General features: G+C 38.8%; 1 protein-coding gene across 7 annotated transcripts in view; it reads right to left on the bottom strand.

Moving 5' to 3' along the window:
* Window positions 1-22,424, bottom strand: part of sick (sickie) — a 186,451-nt gene that overhangs the window by 109,782 nt on the left and 54,245 nt on the right. For 3 of the 7 annotated variants that reach the window (XM_070211921.1, XM_070211930.1, XM_044394877.2), the window contains one exon: window positions 7,912-8,082. In XM_070211921.1, coding sequence (XP_070068022.1) covers window positions 7,912-8,082 — 171 coding nt within the window. Of the gene's footprint in view, window positions 1-7,911; window positions 8,083-9,814; window positions 10,039-16,036; window positions 16,492-22,424 lie in introns of those variants that run through there. The other 4 variants (XM_070211906.1, XM_070211910.1, XM_070211916.1 and 1 more) reach the window with 4 other exon arrangements.

Raw genomic sequence — 22,424 nt, 5'->3', positions numbered from 1 at the left:
CTTTTCGGTTGTGATTTACATGGCACAGCGAACCCGCAAGTCAACTGGCAATTAAAGAAACCACAACCACTACCGAATGAATGGCAAAAGTGGCAATCGATAAATCTATATGATGATCACGAACTGCTCGCATCGCCAAATATGAGAGCGATTGGAATATTGGGTGTTTTGGCTTCATAAATACTCTTTACAAAATTATATTTAAATTTTAAGGATTAAGTTTATTTTTGGAAAATTAATTTATTTTTTTAAATATTATACCTATTATACCTATTTTCTATTTATTTCTTTGACTTCAAGTTGAATTCTCTCAAAGTTACCTCGTAGCTATTATACTTATCCATCGCAAGACCCCAAAGCAATTGCGACATGCTGCGATCCGAGATCATTTCGTAGATCGTGAAGATCCCCTTGTAACCCCGACAATGCCAATCTTAAATCATGTGGGTGGCTTTTCCACAAAATCCAAATCGATGATAAATTGCAATGAACTTCTCGGTGTGGCCTCCAAAAAACGATGTCAACAAGAAGTTCGCTGCACATAAATTTGGAGAAACGAGACCACAGTGGAAAAAATCGGGGGAAAATGAAAGAAATATGCCGGCTGGGTCAACCTGTAGCCAAAGAGCAAAAACTGCCAAGTGTATATACGTATGCAGAGGCCTTTGGAAGTCTGCATCTCCTTCTAAATTTAGATAAAACATCAGAGCAGAGCACTCGAAATGAGGTCGATGCTATGTTCCGCCTTTTTGAAGTCGTTTTCGAGGAGGCAACTAGTGCAATTAGAGGAGCATCAGCAGCATCCAAAACGATTCTACTTGGGCCCCGTGTCTAATTAAGTGCGTGAATCTTGGCAAGGGTTGCTCAAAAATCACAAAAATAGAAATGTATTTCCACACTTTACACATTTTGGACTCGGTCCAAAACTTGGAGCAGTTCAGCCAGCCAATTGAAGTGTAATTCACTTCCGCTTTTGTTTGTTGACCAAACAACCAGTTGGAAAGCCAGAACGGAGAACCAAAAACCCAAAAACCATAACCGCAGCGAAAACAAAATCCAGACAGACCCAAAGACCCTGACCATGTCTGTGTCCATGTTCCATGTTGACGTCAACTGGCCCAGCAGGCGACAACGGGCAAACATCTGTCCAAGTCCAGTTATCAGTGGAGCTAATGCCCCGACTAGTCGGGGGTCCTTAGTCCGATTTTTGTTCTGGGCATGGATCTGCACTCCCCCAATGACAATTACCGGGTACGACCGCAGTTAAGTACCAGACAGGGGCTTTCCCTTGCCCACCGCACTCCCCTTGTGAGCTGGTGGAAAAGCTAAACAAAGTTCTCGAAACACAGAAACACACACGACCGAAGGGGGATTTACATTTGTAATTAGAAAGCTTTGGCCAAACTTTGACGAATGAACAGCCAAAAAAAAGAAGCAAAACAGCAATCCATCGAAATGAACTTGGAACGTGGCTGTTGATACCCTTAAAAAAACAGTATAACATGATATAACAAGGAATAATAGGTTGCGGATTTTTTATTTAGATCCGAGATAAATTAAAAACAATTTACGAAAACTTAAATTATATCATACAAACATTTTATATGTCTTTTTTCGATTGCTTTAAATTAATTAAAATAATTTTATATTCTTGTTATTTATTTAATATTTTATTTAATATTATTTTTCTCTCTAAAAACATTTTTGTGTCATATATGACATATGTAAACTTACTTGTATACCATCCAATTGCAATTTCATAACTTTCAGTTGCCAACTTGTGCATTGCAGTTAATGTCTCTAATTTACTGGAAGAGCACTTCTGAGCAAAATAACAAACTAATGAAATAATGTTGTGGCCTTACAGTTTTCGAGATGGCTCAATTTAGCCGGAGCCCCGGCTTACATGGCGTATGATAAACCAACTTTCGCAGCGAATCAAGTGCACTTGTTCTGTTGACCAATAGAAACTTGGCTTATAGAACTCTCGCTTAAAGGGGGCTTAGAGTTTGCGAAATTACTAAGTGAAAAGAATTGGCATTTAAGTGGAGGAGTGAAGCGAACTAAAGTTTAGTGCGGCAACTGTACTTGAAAGTTTTCGCTGGCCGTATCACGTGCCGCGCGACTAATTTATGCAACAGAAGGCGCAGCCATTGATTGGTTGCCACGCCCAGTTTTCCACCCACTTTCCCACCCGCCGCCCCCTTCAGTGTTTTCTTCTCGTACAACTTAATTTGTGTGCCGGAATTTATGGATGCTGCACGTGCAAAAAGAGGGCCTGGATGGGCCTCCCACAAAGTTTTTTACCGCCTGATTTGTGGTTACAAAACTTTTTTGTTATTCTTTTCTTTTCTTTTTTTTTGTTTTTTGCTCCCACTGCCACGCAATTGAGAATTGCAAAACACATAGAAAAGAGCACAGTTGAATTTTTATTTTATTTGTTTAACCCGTAAAGCTGCAGAAGATTGTGCAAGCAGAAGCCGACTAAATTTAGCCAATTGAAATGTACAGAGGAAAAAGCTTAGCCCCCCGACCAGCATTTGTGGCATTGTTAACTTTAATGTGGAGCCATAAAAAGAACTATGCATTGTTTACCATGGAAACGATTGAAACGATGCAGGAGAGTCGAAGGAGATGGTATTTGGGCTACGAGAAGAATTTCCCTAAAAATAAATCAAAGTCTGCTGCATTTATGAACTTCAATTTGAGGCCAGATGCTGCATCCTCGATGCAAACATGGAAGACCCTCCTCCTCCTCGTCCGCATCCCTAGTTGCCTGCCACCTAAGCAGATTTCATTTTAGATAAAGCAAATGTAAGCTTTTCCATTGAACTGCCGAACAGCAGGTGAGGAGATGGAAAAGCCAACGAAAGAGGTTTACGAACAGGAATTACTGGTAGAGTGGAAAAAAGGGCTTGTGCACGGAAATTTTATGCATTTGCATTTATCTTAAGTGGGCTTCGACGTGTAAACTGATTGGAACAGTAATTTTTTAAAAAAGATCGAAATTGGCTGGGCATTAGAATTTACCTAGCTTTAAATATTAGAAAATTCAGTGAATCATGCAATAAATCTTTTGTTTTCCTAAGCTTCTTTCTTAAGCTACTCAATTTCTCTAGCTAAAAGTCTTAAAATCATTTTCCATAGTTTTGCATAATATTTACTCAACTTTTTAAGCACTTAAATCCTTTTAAGCTTGAAAAGAAAACCTCAAACTCTCTAAAATTGCACTTCAATCAGGGCATTTATCAAAAACAACAATAGCAAAGGACGGACTGCTGCGAAAGGCAAATCAGTCAAGCGCATTAAATTGTGCTATTGTTTTAGTTTAATTACATAATAATTGCCCTGTTCGTTGTTATTCATGTTTGTCTTCTGCTAATAACTGCAAGCAGCTTATGGGAAAAAGCCTCAGAAACAACAACTCCGGCAGAGCGTAATCAATGCAGGAAGAATGACCTTAGAAATTGGCTACAACGGGCGTTTCTTGGCCTGCACGAGACAGGATAAAGGATAACGGAAGGACAAAGGACCAAGACGGGCAATTATATAAGACACAGCGTGTGTGCTTATTTTGATTTAATTCCCCATTTAAGACTCTGCCAGCCCGTTATTTACATACTTGATTGGGAAAATCTTCATGTGCGTGTGGAAAGAGGAAGCGTTTACCATTTTACCTTTTCGACTTGCAGCTTCCACATGTTCCCTTTGTTTAGTTCGAGAGTGGAAAATCAAATTAGTAGCGTAGTAAAATTCATTTAAGTAAATTTGCACAAATTGCTCTTTGTTACGGCAATGACTCAGCTGAAGTCAGGTCTTTAAGGGAGGGAGAGTCCGGACAAAAGAGCTACTTTAAGATTTTCAACTGGAAATATTCTTAAAACTGGTTGGGGCAAATATTATTATTTTATCTGTCTAACAACATGTAATTGAAATTTTCGTTTATATATAATTTAATTTAAGAACAATAACTTTTTTTATACACTTTCTTAAAGACTTATACATCCCAAAAATCCAAAAGGGGTAACAAAAAACCGCAAAGTTATTTAACGACTCTGTTAACTGCTGCGTGTTAATAAGAGTGCAGTTCAAACCGCAATTCGATGTGGACAAACTTTAAGCGAGCTCTTCAACCCTTTCTTCCTGCTTGAAACTCCATTTCTGCGGCCTTTAATTTGGATGCCTGGAAACTTTGGCTTTCGGTTTTTTCTCCTACGCGTTGGCAAGTGCCGTCGCTAAAGTTGACTTTGAACACTTTTACGTTTCGCTGATTTTTCAAGAGTTTCGTTTTCCATTTTTTCGCCGTGGTTCTGGCCACATTTGACTCTGACTGGGATCTGGATCCTTGGGCTCTTTCAGCTGGTGCCGCCGCTGCTCCTTCGTCGTCACTCATTAGAAAAACGTTGCAAAAGTCGAAAAAAATGTGCACTACGTGTTGCAGGGACGCAAAAAAACGGCAATGAAAACCCTCATGTAAAGTTTGCACTGGCAAAAAGTAAGCTTGCACAGTAAGAAACAAGAAAGGAAGCTAGCTTCGGCCAGCCGAAGCTTATATACCCTTGCAGATCATTCCTATTAATTCACAAATCGCAAAAATGTTCAATTTTCTAATATTTCTCATTAATTTTCCGATCGTTCCTATGACAGCTATATGATATAGTCGTCCGATTTTGATAAAATTAAAATTGAAATTCGGAAATATTTAAAAAGAGTCATATTCTAGAGTAGAAGATAATACAATAAAAACCAAAGAAGCTAGAATTTATTTCCTATTACTTTTCCATTAATTTTCCGGTCGTTCCTATGGCAGCTATATGATATAGTAGTCCGATTTTTTAAATAATTAATTCGAAATTCAGAAATATTTAAAAAATAACATCCCCAAAAGTAGAAGGTAATATTTCAAAAAACACCGAAGCTAGAATTTTTTTAACGTTTTCTTTTCCGATCTTTCCTATGGGAGCTATAAGATATAGTTGTCCGATCCGGTTGGTTCCGACATATATACTACCTGCAATAGAAAGAAGACTTTTGGGAAAGTTTCATCCCGATAGCTCAAAAACTGAGAGACTAGTTTGCGTAGAAACAGACAGACGGACAGACGGACAGACGGACAGACGGACAGATGGACAGACGGACAGACGGACAGACGGACATGGCTAGATCGACTCGTCTTGTGATGCTGATCAAGAATATATATACTTTATGGGGTCGGAAACGTCTCCTTCACTGCGTTGCAAACTTCTGACTGAAATCATAATACCCTCTGCAAGGGTATAAAAAAAGAAATAGACGAAAAAAAAGGTAAAGAAAAGACCACGAAAAGTTTATTACAAAGTTTGGACTGAAACACGCGCCAAAGAAAGGAGAACGCAAACTAAAGTTTAATATTTGATTTAAAAGTTGATAAAATTTACTTTAGTCTGCACTCAATGCACTCAGCACGGTGTTATTTGTTTTTATTGAATTTGTTCAAATGTGTCTTGGCCAGATTCCCTTGTTCGTCCTTCGTCCTTTCTCGTCCTTTCCCGTGAGGTTTTCATTTTTTGGTTTGCCGGCTACCACGTGGATTTCTCATTTCGCCATGCAAATATGAAAAACAAATGGGGAAATGAAAGACGGACGCCGAATGACGAGAAGTCGCCGGTTCGCAACAAAAAAGGCGCTGCCCTGAAAATGGGAAAATTTTCAAATGCATTGTTTGCCGGCTTTGGAATGGAAAACACGAATAGTGCGATAAAGCGGGACAAAGCATGGGCATTGTTATGAGCCAGGATATGAATGCAGGGGCGGGAGTCGCGAAAGGGGTTACAAAACCTGGAGAAGGGAGCACTAGTTTTGGGTACCAAATGAAGTTGTAAGGGGTGGCTCTGTGGGGAAGTAGTGGACACAATAAACCAAAATTAAATGGCACAGAACGCGAAATTATTGAACAGGGAATAACAATTGAATTTCTATTTGGGTTTACATCCACTATTAATTACTTTTAAGTTTTTCTTTTCATCAATTTAAGAACCATTTTGTGAATAAAGATTTTTTAGTAGATTACAAAACATATTAAAATAAACTTAATAGTATATCATCTTATAGTTTGTTAAACTTTGCGTTTAAATTAAACATAAATTTTAAATAAATGCAAACACCAATATAATTTAGCACAGAGTATAACATTGTCCAAAAACTATATTTACTAATAAGTTGCACCTATTTCAATCGCTTAGCAAATGTGGCAGCCGCTTTTAAGCAGAGGTGAATTTAATTTGGAATTTAATTCTAGCATGCAAATATATTTTCGTGTTTTCCTGTTCCGCCTGCAGTTATTTGCATTTCCATTCGCAGTGGAAACTTGCACCTAAACGTATAAAAGTCCCCCTCACAAATTTCGCCTGCTACCTACTAATTTCGGTTATATTTTTTTTCGATTTCATTCTTTTATATTCGTCTATATTTGAACGCCCAAATTGGCAAATTGAGTTTGTTAGTCCAGGCTCCTGCTCGTCAACTATATAAATGTGTATAAAGGATACCAAATATGGCGGAATGTGCAATGCATTGCCTGGCTTCGAGCTTCTTCATCTCAAATAAACCCAATTTGGCGCCCATGTCACATACGTCAACGCGACGGGCCACGCCCACTTTTGGGGCGGCAAGTTTCGCTGGCAATTTGTCAGCTATTTTTTCCCCGCTTTTCCATTTTTCGGTTCTTGTTTTTCCCGATTCTTATATTTTCTTTTGCTGCATCACGTGCCACAGCGGCGCACGTTTAGCTGAGCTTATCATTTTCTCAAAGACTTTGTCTCTTGCCATCTCTAACTCGCAGTCCCCGTCGACTATTTAATATGCAAAACGTCAACTAACCAAAAACTGACAAAGTTGAAATAAATTTTTATTTCATGGACCCGCTTTCAGTGTCTCTGTTTATATATCGGCAATGAACTTGCCGCAGAATCAGCGCAAAACCCACGAGCCTTTTGGCTTCTAAGCTGAAAACGAAGGAGCCTAGCGAAAGCATTTCTTTTTTTGGCAATCCTCTCACGTAGCAGACAGAAAAGTAAAAGAAGAAAAAAAGGAAGGGAAATCCCCTGGAGAATCCGAGAAAAACCAAAACTTTTTAATTTTAATTTTAATTTCATAAATGCAGTGAGCTGCAGTTGCGAAAACGAAATCGTTGTCATCATCGCAATTCAATCAGAGGAACCAGAGGAGCTGCCACTGCCACCTGGCGCCAAATTGCTTAGTGCGGCGGAAATCATCATTTTCCAACTGGTAACTGAATTGCGGAGCTGCCGCCGCAGCACGGATGAAAAAGTTTGTCATACGCCCCGTGGTACGGCCAACACGGCGGATGACGGATCCACCTTTCAAATGCACGCCGCACTCAAACGAGTGAGTGTACAAGTGTGTGAGTAAGTGAGTGTGTGTTTGGGAGTGTGGAATATTTTCACGTCGAACCGGCATTTGCATATGCCGGATAATGGTCTGGCTTTAGCCGCTTTCCCACTGTTTTTCCCCAGTCCCCTTTAGTTTTTCCGTTTGTCGTGTAAAAAACAATTAACGCAAAAAACAGGGAGTGACTCATGAGCCTTTCGGATGAAATAATCAACGCTTAGATTTTTTCACGTTTTCAAGGGTATTTCACTGGTGCGGTAAATGAGCAAAATGCCAAAGGATTCCGGCTAGTCATTGCCTAATGGAAGTTTTTCCAACAGTTTTGCTGGGATGGTTAGCCACCTTTAATTCTAATTAATCGAGTTGGTTTCGTAGGGGTTTTCTTCAAACAAAATCGATTGAAAATTGAAGTGGTAAGAAATATTTGTATTGATTTTTTGCGGATTAAACTCTTTAGAGAGTTGCTTACACTCTTGATAAAATGTTCTTATTAAAAAAGGTTTTCCCCGTGTTTTAACTCACCATTTGCTGTTGACTCTTTGGCTTCTTAACCAGATCGGGCACTTTGAAGCTGGTGACCGCCTCGATGACCTCGGCCAAAAGAAGGCCATCCCGACAATCGGCCGATAGATCTGTGACCTTTCTCTTCGATTTGGCACGTTCCAAGTAATAGTTGGCCCAGTCTGTGTATATCTGCAAAAGGGTATTAAAATAGATGAATTTAAATGTTTACTAAACGGCCAACCTAATGGTCCATTCAAGTTGTAATTAAGATTTCAGCCAGGCCCCTGGTGCAGCACAAATTGCAGTCTTCTACGCAATTTGGCTATCAGGAAATCATTAGCCACCCAGCCAGCCATTCGGCCCAAAAGCAACATATGCACAAGGAGTTGAGCAAGCAAACAAATTAAAATTGAAGACATTTCCGCCCAAAGAGCCCTTGGAAGTCGTTAAGAAAATCTGTGCAACAATTTTGGCTAAACGAAAAATCCTTTTTATTTCTTTGGCAGCCCTAGTGGCCCTATCCTTATGCTTATCCTTATCCTTATCCCATTTCCATCTCCCATTCCTCGCAGTGTCCGGCAAGTTTCATTTGTTGTATTGCGACGTCCTTGGCCTGGTCTATCCCTCATCTGTCTGTCTTCCAAGATTTGGTTACATAAATTTCACTACTATGACTGCAAGTTTTGTGATTTAATGCTGAACGGGATTTGTTGCCTTATGGGGTAGTGTGAAATTTTGGTCAGTTGGGCTATTACCGTACTTCAAAACGTATGAAATATTTATTAGAATCATTTGAAACATTTTTGAAGCATATATTATGCGTAAAAATATTTCATAGAATTTAAATAATGATTTCTGAGTTTTGTAAATATTTTAAAAAAATTTAGAAAATACAAGACATATTTGGAATAGAAAGTAGTAGAAAATTTTTATAATAATCATTTTAAACATTTTTGAAGCATATATTATGGGTAGGAATATTTTCTAGAATATATATAATGATTACTGATTTTAGATAAATATATTTTAATAATAAATATTTTTTAATAAATAAATATTTTTTAAAGATAGAAAAGTACAAGACACATTTGGGATATCAAAATGCAACTAGCAGCATCTTTCCTTCGCCTAACTTCTGATCTCCAGGGTATTTGAACTTTCCTTTTGTCTCTGGCAAGGGCATTATTAGCTTTCCAGACATTGGCTGCCCTCACGTCGTTAGCCACATCCTTACATAGTTTTTATTAGCCCCCCACCGCCAGTTGGTTGTCCTAATGCGGCCCTCATCCTCCGACTTTTCTGCATATGCATGCGACACATTTTATGTTCGCCTTGCTTGGCAATAAAAATATCTTGCATTGTACTTTTGCTATCTTTTGCTATCTTTTGCCAGCCTTCTGTTTGTCTAGCTGCCATTCTGTTATTGTCCCTCGTTTCTGGTTCTGGCCCTCTACTGTTTAGCCATATTCCATTTCCGACCGAGTTGCGAGCGGGCTTTACATCTCAAAGGGGCCAGACGCAGACACAGTCACAGTCACAACAACAATGGACTTGGCCCAGGACTTTCGGCTTGCTTATGCAACTTTTTCACATTTTTCAGTTGCTTTCTTTAGGCTCGGGATTTGGCTTTGGCTTTGGCATTGGCTTTCGAAACAATAAACTGAAAACTTGTTAGTGGAAAATAGCCGGGCGAATGTCAGTGTCACCGGCTTAGAGCACATGTACTACTGCAAGGACTCCCCTCGGTGGCTGTGTGTATCTGAGAGATACTTTTGTTTATGAAGCGACATTTTTTCCATTTTCCACACTCTCGCCATGGTAACTTAAATTTAGTTTGCTTTGCTGGGCACAAAAAGCTACTCTTTCGCTAATTAATTTAGTTCCATTAGTTTGTTGTCTCTCTCTCGTTCTTTATACAAACCTCTGCATAGTCACGCGTCAGGATGCCGTTGATATTATCGCAGGAGCCTTGATAACTCACACAGCGACCCAGCATTTTTTCCTCAGTTAAAAAGGTCCACTGATTGATGGAGTTGATTATTTTTTTTTATTTACACTGTTTTACACATTTTGTTTGCATTTACAGGGAGTCATTGATCAATTGGAATGGTGAATGGCTTTAACGATTGATTTAAATATTAAATTCTAGAGCAGTGAAAATAAATAATACAAATAAAAAGTAAAATATTTAATAGATCTCCTTTAAATCATTCCCTAAAAGGTATTAACTAGACCATCTAATCTGCCTTTATAAAAGCTCTCCAACAATACCCGCATCTAACAGAACCCATTTATTATACTCCCCGTACTTATCACACATTATGCACCTTTCAACCACAGCCATGTTTATGGGTAAGCCCTCTCAACACTTTTTATTTCCTCCAGACCGTTTCATAAATATTAAATTACTTCCAACGGTTGCCCGCAAGTAAGTATGCTCCGTTGTAAAATGTATTATTATTTTCTTTTTCCATCCCCGTTAAAATGTCAATTATGATAAAGTTTTATTGAAACACCGCAGCGCTGAACACATTAAGCCTTATCAGCGGAGCCAGAAAGGAGCCAGCTTCGGTGATAATAATAATAAAAAAACATTAGGCAACATTTTCCCTTTCACTTTCACCCTTTTCAAAAGCTCTTGGCCTCTTCTGAATATACCTGGTAATTTTGGGGAGTATTGCTTTCTTGAGAAGAAAGTTAGATGCATTTAGAAGGGTTTATAAATTTTAAATTATATTTACTTTAAAATTGAAAAGAACTGTTAAAAATTCTTTATCATTAGCCAACTTTTACTGAAAACAGAAATATCAGAAATTATTAAATATTGAAACTTATTAAATATGTAATATTACAACCTCTTTAATGGGTATTTTTAATTCGTTTAATTTTCCACAAGCCCTGTACTTTCTTTATGAAATATTTTTTGAAGTTCCGTGTTGGAAATCACACGCCCACTTGGACAAACTAATTGAAAATGAAAGTGGCACCCAGAGCTGACAGAAACAGAGGCAACACCGACATCATTTTGGCCAACAACAGGTTGGCTGTTGGTCCTGAACCCGCGTTCCGGAAATGGGTTTTTGGGCCGGACCCCTTGCTACCCCGGACTTTAACGCTTTTTTGGAAGGTTGGAGAGCTTATGCATAATTGGGGCCGACACCCTTGTCAGCGACAATTCAGATTTGTGTAGGCCAAGCAATTTGGTTAGGCTGATAAATTTTAGTTTGGGGCTGAAAAGGGGTTGACAAATCGTCCAGGAAATCAATTTTGGTATTGGGCGGGTGTATGAAAAAGGTCAAAGAGCCATTTAGGAAATGAAAAACCAGCCACGCCCACCATCTGAAGTCTCTTATCTAGTGTGTGAACACTTTTCGAGGGTTGAGTGGTGGGTTTCGCTTGAACTTTTGGCCCCGAGTACTTTACGTTACTTTCTGTGAAATGTCAGTGAAATGTCAGAATAAAAGTAATGCTGATAAAAATTTTATAGCTTGTCAGAAATGTGCAAAAAAAAGAAACGAAAACGAAAACAAAATGTAACCGCCCCCGAGGGGTTGCTGTCGCTTTCCCTGTTCCTTCTGTTCTTTATCAAAAATGTCGCGACTTTGGTACTTTAGTTTATTGGAATTTGCATGGCAGTAGCAAAGGCAACGCGACAGGTGATTTTTAGGGTGTGGTGGGAGTTTCACATCAAATTTATGTTAAATCGAACGCCCATAAATGGTGTCTGCTGGCTGTTAAATAACTCCATCGTTGTGTTGCCTGTGCCCAAGTGAGTTTCGGTTATCTCGCAGTTAACAGTCGCTTTAAGCCGCTTTAAGGATTGGCCAAAAGCCTGTGAATGTGAACTCAGGTGTGTCAGCTCTTTGCACTCGGGTGTAATTTTAACTCAATTCGGCTTTGGAAAATTGATTTCTTACAGTTCGGTTCATAAATTTATGCTTGGGAATATTATATACAATAAAAAATTCTATATATTCTGAAAATATAAATTAAATATTTTATGTTAAACTAAAAATAAATTTAATATTTTTTCCAAACAAAAATATAAAAATACAATAAAAAATAAAATATAAAAAGTTTTAAAGATTTGAACCGCAGTGTATATGGGCTTTCAATATTAAGCATCTCCGATTCGTTGTACCTGGAAAATCGAATAGGCTCAATGGCATCCAATGACAACCTGTTGCCAGCCTCTTTGATAATGGAGCTTCCCACATCCCCCCTTCCCTGCCCTGCTGCATTCCACCCAGGAATATGAGAAAAAGCCACCCCAGTATACGGCTTTGTAGTCACCATCCCCGACTAACCTCATTAAATTGGATTGTATTATCGGCTTTTATCGCATTTGACCCAACAGTTTCAGGCATCTACACCTCCACCTCCACCGCCGCACGGAACTCAATTTGCCCAAACTCGATGAAAGCCTGAGAAGAAGAAATCAAATCACAGGCGATTGACATTTGAAAGTAATGTCAAAACAATCTCGGACACCTTTTGCCCGGCAACAGTGACTTGGTTGGTTGGGAAGGGAAAGGAAAGGACGGCAAGTGGACTGATTGGGCAAATGTGTTGATGTGCCCAATCAACTGAGTTTCATATCAAAGTCAAAGGCAAGTCCGTTGACATTGCCAAGAGCTGGAGAGGTGGAATGGGAGCTCGAAATATGACATCATTTAAGATGGGTCAATCGCATGAAAGGGCCATAAAACGTCTTCAAGCGATAAACTCAGTTCTAGTGCTTTAAAGTGAGTTTACAGATTGCAGCCTATAAAAGCCATAAACTTCTGTGTTGTTTTTTTATGAACTATAAAGAATTTACAGAGTGATAGTCTGATTTTATACACCCACTTGAAAACCATTTAAACAAATTTAGCTATTAATGAAAAACTAGTCATTCAATAAATTAGGAAATAAAATGAATATTTTTACTAACTTTGTGATAAAAATAATTTAATTAAAAATCGAGGTGCATAGATTTTATTCCAGGAGCCTTATTTACATATTTACCATCCAAATAATGTAAAACGTTATAAATACAAAAGACAATATCTGCCGGCCAGAGTTTCTGTTATTTAATACATGTAATGCAATAAATTCTCTTTCTAGTGCCAATTACTTTTCGTACCCAGTTTTTTCAATTTCGAATGCACAATTTAAAACAAATAGGCAATTCGAATGTTTTATGACACTCAAATGGCCGGCAGAACACTCCACAAAGGCCCTTCCTTCATTTTCGCCTAGACACATAACCACTTCCCACCACAGTTTATCGCCTACAAAGGCCAATAAACTAAACCCTTGTCTTCGCCGCACAAAATCCCCTCCCTCGACATCCAAACATTTGCGTAGGTGTGTCAAGTGAATAAAAAGCCCGAAATGATTATGGGCAATTTCCGAATGCCCACGCAGAAAAACTCGTGAAAGAAGCTTCCAAAGAATCGACTATTTCTATTTGTTTTTCTATATTGCCGTCCCATTCATTAATTGATAACAATTCGTGACACAATTAATGGAAAGCTTTGCCTCAATTCTTTTATTACCCATAACAACTAGGCGAAACTCAAGGCAAAACAAATAATGGGAGAAAAACAAAAGTTGCAAAAACTCAACCGAGGGGCAGGGAAATCAGCATTTCTGCTGATAGGCAAAAATAAGAAATGAGAAAGGAAAGAATAAAAGTTGAGACAGAAACGCTTGTCAACTGTCACATAAATAAAATATATAAATATATTTTTAGGCAATGCCAAGCGGAAATTCCCTCCCTTCGTTTAGCGAAGCCCAGAAGGAAAAAAAAGGTGAGGGATGATGGCTTGTCGCTTTTAATAATGACAACTCATCAAAAATGTATATGACCCAGTTGGCTGAATCCTCACACCCCCAACGACGAATCAACAAACTAAAAGATGCCAAAAATAAAGGAACAACTTTTACAAATAAATAAAAAACAAAAAAACGAAACCGAGACCGAAAAAAACAAAAATATATATACGGAAGATATATATCATCCGACAAGTTGGCCAAACTTTTGCCGCACTGTGTGCCGAAGTGCTGGCGGCACTTTTATGGCAATTGGATAAGGTCCTTGGTGTGGGAGACGGGGATCCCAGCTGGGGCTAAGTGCCGAATTAGCGATGCACGGGGGTCGGTGGCCCTAAAAGGTCTCATCGGGGGAGTATTTACGGGTCAGATGAGTGGCAAAAGATACTGGATATTATTGGTGGCCCAGCATGGGCAATCGAAATTTATTATTTGTGAATTTTATGTCTATTTAATGAGTGGAATCAATAAAAAGTAGTTAGGTTAATATTAATAAATATTCCCTGTTGTTAAAAGTAACAAAATAAATGCAGAAACATTTAAAAGGTGTTTTTAAGATTTTACTTTAATAAATTTAAGTAAAAATCAAATCAGGCATGTAAGCTATGCAACACTTTGGCTTACACAAATATTCCAATTAATTAATTTAAGACCCAATCAGAAGAGATAACAATTTCATTCATTTGCCTATTAATGCTATCTCTTTAATTCGTTATTCTGGCAATTATCGTGATTCACACATCGACAGCTCTGGCATAAAACCGAACCGAACATTTTCCTAGTAGTTTTCCCGACCATTAACCTGCTTGACCTGCCTCTTCTGGTGGCAATGTGGAAATCGAATGAAAGCTGCTTTATACAGACATTAAACTAATTGCCTGACGCATCAGCTGCTTGCCTAATTTTGCATAAAATTTGCACAGAGCGAAGAAAAAACATCAATGGTTGACCGCAGGCGAGTAGAGAAAGCAAGGATGACCGCATATTGGACCGCAGGATATACACATACATGCGGACGAAAGGACCAAAAACCGGCAAATGCGGCAAAGTCAATGGCCATTCGGGCAATTGGGCACAGATGCGAGTTGAAATGCCTCGAATCGAGTGTGAGTGACACGTGGGTTGGGCTTCTGGGTTGACAGAACCCCTCATTCTCAGCATCCTTCATAAAGCATAATGGAACAATGGAAATCGATATGCGGGCACCTAAAAATAGCCCACGAAAACAGCCCAATTTCATGATGGTCAAATGGCTGACCCAAAAACTTGCAAACATTTTTTAATTATGTTTTCAATTAATTATGCGGCAGCACATTGTGGCACCCTTAAGAAAAGAAAAGGAAAAAGTTTTTCGGCGTTAATTTAATTACCTCTAAAATGCGGAATGAGGGACAGGAATGGGCTTAACTGCTTATTATTATGCCACACGAATGGCACGGGCCGTGTTAACAGCTGTTAAGGCCATAGCGTGCTTGGGCCAACTGAACAGCCATGAGTCACCTGCAATTGACGTCAGGGGAGTGGGTTTGAAATCAGGACCCTTTTAAGAAGCTCCAGGCTTCATATTACGCATACGCAACGAGTAACGAGCCAAGAGCCAACCGAAATGAAGCCCCCAACAAGGTGAAAAGTGGCTCGGGGTGGCTGAACAATCAAAGTTTGCCACAGGCAAAAACAACAAGAGGAAAAAAAGAAATTGTTTCGCAAAAGGTGCCTCCTTTTAACAGCTTGTTTTTACGTTCGAATTTTAAACAGCTTGCGGAAAAGGGGGAAAAATCAAAGTACGCTGCGTGATAAAGGATTGAGAATTCGGGGAGCTAAACGGAAAATGAGGAAAATGAGTGGGGCGAAAAAGAAATTGTTGCCTAATGGCTTCATTGCTGATGGGTTAAAAGGGTTTGGGTTTCGAAGACGCGTTCGTTGGAGCTTGTAATACGCCATTTTTTAGCAGATGCATAAGGGATTGTTGAGAGAAATTTCAGCCTATTGGATGATTTGTGGCTCATTAAAGAGGTGAAGAATAGGGAAAGAAAGGATTTAGTCTTCGGGTTTTCTAGGGATATCCTTTATACTTGAATTTATAGTTCAGTTTGCAACTCAGGTAGTATTTATTTCACTGCTAGTAATTATTAAATTATGGTTTGGTTCAATTTTTCCTTAAATGAACTTGAGTTTATAATTTACACTGTTGATAATTGACAACGAAAAGCCTTTTTTATTTTAGGAAAATTTATTGTTTTATTTTTCACCACGACCTACTTCATTAACTGTCATAAGTAGTGGTTGAAAACTATTTAATTTGAAATTTATTAACCACATCAATTACCGCGCATTTAGTTCATTATAATGTGAATTCAATTAAATTGCTTGATAAACACTAAGCCCTCAGCACTCCGGGAATTGATTTATTATTGGTGGCACTATCATTTAACCGAACATGTGCAGTTTTCAATAATTTCATTTTGCTTTCTAGCGGGAAAGCGGCATTTTCCACCCCCGCCGACCGCGAATCGAACTTTTTTATTTACACTTAATTAACTGCATTTTCCGGAGCACATAAATTTCACTTGATTAAACCATTTGCTGCACTATTCTCTCAGAATGTTGCGTTTTAAACAAAAAACGGCCGAAGGGGCAATTAATTCGTTAAAAAGAAGACGAAGTGGGGGAAAGGGGGCGGAAAAACTCTAGGCACGCTTTTCAATTCTATTTTCAACCGAACCGAACGGAAAACCAAACTTTTCCCCAACCGATACGCGACGCGATCAACAACGAACTGAGAATCGGAGAGAATTGGGAGCATCTTGCCCCTCTTCCAGTTGGGGATTCTATTTTTGGCAGAAACGCCGGCAACATTTTCCCGATGGCCGGCAACATTTTCTCGAAACATACGAAAATAAATGCATGTAAAGCGGAAATGTTACTGCCTGCCGGATTAAGCGATCGTCAAAATGGAAAATGAAAATTGAAAATCTGTGCACACTCACCGAAAATTCAATTACTCAACCCATTTGGGAGAAAATCTCAAATTTAAATTACAAAATAAACAATTAGATTTGGGCAAAAGTGAGCGATGGAAAAGCAGGAAAAGCAATGCCAAATGCAGCAGTCGAAAACAATGAAATGAAAATATTCATGAGGGCAGGAAAAAATGGGGTTGGTAGTGAGTTCCGTTCGTGTAATACAATATCACTCAAGGATAAAAGTTTTCAGTTTCAGTGGTGTGGAGAAGACGGTGGCCAATGCAAATAAGTCAAGTTAAAATTAATTTACATTTTACAACGGCAAAAGCAGCAACAACAACGTGTTGACTCGGGGCAAATGGTTAAACAAAAAATAAGGAAAAGAATCCCTTGCATACTTTCTGGAGATGTTCCGAACAGCAAATTGATAGGGTGGACAAAGGACGAGACGTGAAAGTCAAGATGGAAAGTCAGTAAAGGATGGTGGCTCCTTTTTTCTATGCTGAAACCGAGGCACTTTAAAAGTTTTCCCTGCTATTTAATTTTCTGTTTAGTCAACTGTCAAGCCAGTGTAAAATTAGTGCTGCAGCCCCACGAATGAAAAACTACAAGTTGGTTGCCAGTCATGCAACAGTTTTCCATTTCCCTCATTCAGCCATAAAACATGCCAAGTCACAACAGAGGTGAAACAGCACATTCGAGATCCTAGTGTTGCAAAGGGAGCTTACAGGGATTTTGATTTGAGTGGTGCAGTAAAGAAATTATCCAGAATAGGATACACAAATAAAGTACAGATCTATTGGTTCTTTAATATTCTAAAAATATTTATTCCATCTATTTAAAAAAATATATAACGCACATAAAATAAAGAAAAATTAAATAGAAAAATAGAAGAGGTACTAAATAATAATATTTATTTTTATAGCATTTAAATAAATATATTCAATATGAAATTCAAAATTTGTATTCATTTTTACAAAGTATTGCACGACAGCCCTGAATTAGAAAAGCTTATTTTGTTGAAAATAATAAATATTTATCCTTTTTTCCTCTGACAATTCCCTCATCTAATATCAAAAACGATAATATTAGCATTTTGCCAATTTGCCCCTCTTTTTTCTATGCTTTTTTCTAAAACCACCACTTGACAACCTCTGCCACAGACCACTTCTGATTAACCCAGGCTGAAGTTTATCGATGCAGCCGATTTAATGGGAAGCCACTCGAGAGACCCCCCTAAAACCCCGCCCACTTTCATGGCAATGCCACCTTGACAGCACTTCGTCTACATCAAAAGCAATTGTTAAACGGAGAACCCCTCTCCATTCAACGCCACTGAACCCAGACAATGCATCAACAATATCTAAATATATGCAGCTTGTCCACTCTTTTAGCCAGCGTACTATACCCATTGCCCCGCCAACTTTATGCCAGTGCCACACGCTATTTTTACAAACAATTTTGCAAGTTGACAAGGATTGGGGAGCAGAACAACAACGAGACGTCTAGGATGAAGGAGCAGCACACGACATTGAACCACAACACGGAACAGGCAGTACGGATCCGGGAATCCGGGGATTCCAGAGGAAGGGAAGTCGGAGTCATCGGGAACAGCATGGCAACTAAGTGGCCCCTTCAAGTGGCTGGTTGTTCCTGTGGATCCGATGTAAATGTAGATGTCCCTCCAGCTTGTTAGTTGTTTTGCAAATTTCCTCCTTCTCGGCCAAAGTCAATACAGCAAATTTTTGCTGACTGCTGACGTTGGCACTGATGAAGACTAATTGCAGTTAATGTGGCGTGAAAACGGCATCATCTATCGGTCTTAAAGTGTTGCAAGTTATGAACCTATATGGAAACCACCACCACCCTTCCACTGCAGACATAAACAAAGGGAAAACGTGAAGAGTTTACGCCTAATTAAGTAAACTACTCATGTTAATTAACACAAAAGACAAACAAAAGGCGCGGCATTTGGGGTATCAGAAATTTCGGCTATTTATAGGACGCTGACAAGAGGCACTTCAAAACCAAAAATTCTTTCAATAAGCAAAACGACGCCGGGACTCGAGGGGAAAGTCAACAAACTTGGGAGCGAGCAAATCGTTTCGAAAACAAATTATGCCGCCCATACAAAGTTCAAGGTCCGAATAGCTAATGAGAAACTATAAGGATTCCGGAACATTAATTGTATAAGGTATTAATCGAAATAATAATATTAAGGAACATGTACAATGTTTAAAAACATTTATTAAATGAAACACATAAAAAGAAAAATTAAAAATATTGTTATAGGTTTTTAGGAATATATTAAAACTATATTGGTTCATACGCTTTTATTATAAGTTTAAAAAAAAAATAAAATACCCTCTTCTTAAATTATAAAACTATATGAATAGCAATCATACTTTTTTCTGTTAACATTTTTTTAAAACATATGTTAAATTTTTTACTTTTTATACCCTTGCAGAGGGTATTATAATTTTGGTCAGAAGTTTGTAACGCAGTGAAGGAGACGTTTCCGACCCCATAAAGTATATATATTCTTGATCAGGATCAATAGGGGAGTCGATATAGCCATGTCCGTCTGTCCGTCTGTCCGTCTGTCCGTCTGTCCGTCTGTCCGTCTGTCCGTCTGTATGTCTGTTTCAATACCGTTTGCGAGCTCAGTTTAAAAGCTAGCGCCTTGAAACTTTCACAGTCGTCCTAAAACATGTGTACGCAAATCAAGTTTGAAAGCCGACCCGATCGGACGTCTATATCCTATAGCTCCCATAGGAACAATCGGATATAGCTTTCACAAAAATGAAGATATTTCGCTCAGTGTAAGAGCTATTGGCATGAATCTTTCCAAATCGTATTTTTTTGTGCGTACCTTGATCAGGGTAAAAGCGCGTGCCGATCGGACGTCTATATCTTATAGCTCCCATAGGAACAATAGGGTGAAATCGGTCAAAATTTGACGTTTTTCAGGATATTTCGCGCAAAATATTAGCTATTCCCATGAAACTTTCCAAATCGTATTTTTTTGTGCGTACCTTCATTAGGGTAAACGCGCGTGCCGATCGGGCGTCTATATCCTATAGCTCCCATAGGAACAATAGGGTGAAAAATTTTAAAATTTTATTTTTTCAATTATAAAATATTTTGTTGTTTATTAATTCATGTTGCTAGTCTAGTCAAGTTTTAATTCGTAAAATCTGCAAGGGTATTAAAACTTCGGCTTGCCGAAGTTAGCTTCCGTCCTCGTTATAATTCATTCAGGTACATCTCTCTCCAACTCACAAATCCCTGTTGTGAGTCAATGACTGGGTATTCCCCGATGGCAGATAAGGTGCCTGCTCGTTTGGCTATGGGTATTTATAGAAATAACACAAGTAACTCAGCCTCCGAGGAGAAACATGTGCCACACTCCCAACTAGGCGTGTCTTTTTGTCTGCCTGGCGCTGCATCTTTGACAAAATAAATTGCGTCAAGTTCAACGCCGCCAAATGTCGAAGTCAAAATAGGGAAGCTCACGGCTAAAAATAAATTATGAAATAGCGACAAGTTGTGAGCAGGGACAAGCTGAAAAAACTGTCAACGTGCTTCATAATTAATTGCAACATTGCACCGAGCTGCCCTCCAACTTCCTTCGTTATTAGAGAGACAGAGCGTGCCTCAAAAAAGAAAAGAAAAAAAAGAAAACCGATGTGCGAAGCTGGAAAAACTTTGACTGATCACATGCGGAAGGAGCGGAAGCGGAAAATATAACCCGAGATGGGGGAGTATTTCCAGCCATCTGAGTTCACGTAGCCATAATTTATCGTCTCTCATTAGGAGTTGTTATAATTTCATAATTTCTCAACCAAAGGGTTCAGCATGTGACAACGCGCTATAATTAATTTTGCCACTAAGTCTTTAAAATTAATCGTAAAATAGTTCTGCAACGGAGCACACTTCCAAATATTGTGTCACGTTTTTATATGGACCATTGCGAAACAAGTTTATGGCCGCCACACAACTTAAGACCTCTTTAAGAACTACCTCTCACCCTTTCGGGGCGTCATCGTAAATTACGAATAAACCACAAATCACACATTATTACAGCATATTAAACCATTCCGAGAACATCAATAAAACATAAAGAAGGAGGACAAGAACAAGTATGTAAAACCCATGCGTCTCTCGATTTCTCCCTCTTAACTTTACGTTTACGGCCAATGGGGCATTTGCATGTTGCTCGGGGCAACATTGTAGCAGGACCCAGAAAAATGTGTTGACGCTTTTCTCTGGCCTCTGTAATTTTTTGTTCAGGTTCCAGTACATGTGGAAAACATGGATGGCTTTTTAAAATATTTTTCGTAACAAATATATTAATTTTTTTTTTTACTTCAAAAAATAATTTGTACTTTTTTCTATTAATATTAGAACAATTTTTTAAATATTGTACATTCAATAAATGCAATAAATAGCAATATTTTATATTTTATACTCTACAAATCTGTCGATATTATTCTTTTAAAGAAAACTATTTTCCTTTAGCAGGAAACATTTTTGAGACACCATAGTCATGGTAATTATACCCGTTACTCGTAGAGTAAAAGGGTATACTAGATTCGTGCAAAAGTATGTAACAGCTAGAAGGAAGCGTTTCCGACCCCATAAAGTATATATATTCTTGATCAGGGTCACTAGCCGAGTCGATCTAGCCATGTCCGTCTGTCCGTCTGTCTGTCTGTCTGTCTGTCTGTCTGTCTGTCTGTCTGTCTGTCTGTCTGTCTGTCTGTCTGTCTGTCTGTCTGTCCGTCTGTCCGTCTGTATGAACGCTGAGATCTCAGAAACTACAAAAGCTAGAAGGTTGAGATTTCCCACACATATTCTTTGGCTTCCTACGCAGCGCAAGTTTATTTTAGCCGAGCGCCACGCCCCCTCTAACGCCCACAATCGCCCACTAACGATTTTAAAATGGGTCCTGCGCCCACATCTTTAAAGATTTCCGAGAAGTATAAATGCAATTTTGTTGTGTATATTTATACCTATCGAAATGTAGAAGACATTTTTCAAATCGGACCATTCATTAAAAAGTTATACGCAATCAAAAATTATATATCTATCTCCCTCGCACTCCCTTTAGCTGAGTTACGATTATTAGTCGGGACACCAACCCGACACAGCGTTCGCACTCCCTTTAGCTGAGTGACGGGTATTAGATAGTCGGGACAACAACCCGACTATAGCGTTCTCTCTTGTTTTTTAGTGCACTCTGCTCTTTTCGCCTCTGCTTTCAGTATTTTTAAACTTTCATACGGCAGCTCGTCGGATGTCACATAATTATGAGCATGAAGCACGCGTCTCAGGCAGCTGGCTTTATTATTTAAGCCTTTATGCGTGAGCATGTGAACTACTATATATATATGTATATGAGCACCATGGCAACATATAAGTATGTATGTTCGCGGGGGAAAATATGCACGAGTTTGTGTTTAAAAATGCCTGTTTTTTACGATGCGCTAACTAGGATTGGATGGCCTCGACAGACGCCACTGCGACAGGCGATTTCCTTTGGCTTCCGTGGCCGTGTCTGGTCATAAAGTCAATTAAATGTGTATGAATTTAATGAGGACGTCGGTGGGGCTTAATGAGCCCGTAATGCGAACTGCACAAAGAGCGATGAAAGCGGCTTGTCTCTAGGTGCTTAATGGGGATTTCGATGTACGTTGACCACGTGCGAATGATGAAATCGAGACTATTAATCGGTCTGCAGTTCAAGGG

This window comes from Drosophila takahashii, chromosome 2L (genome assembly GCF_030179915.1).
Source record: "Drosophila takahashii strain IR98-3 E-12201 chromosome 2L, DtakHiC1v2, whole genome shotgun sequence".
In the NCBI taxonomy this organism is placed as follows: domain Eukaryota; kingdom Metazoa; phylum Arthropoda; class Insecta; order Diptera; family Drosophilidae; genus Drosophila; species Drosophila takahashii.
This window is presented reverse-complemented; position numbering and strand designations above follow the sequence as displayed.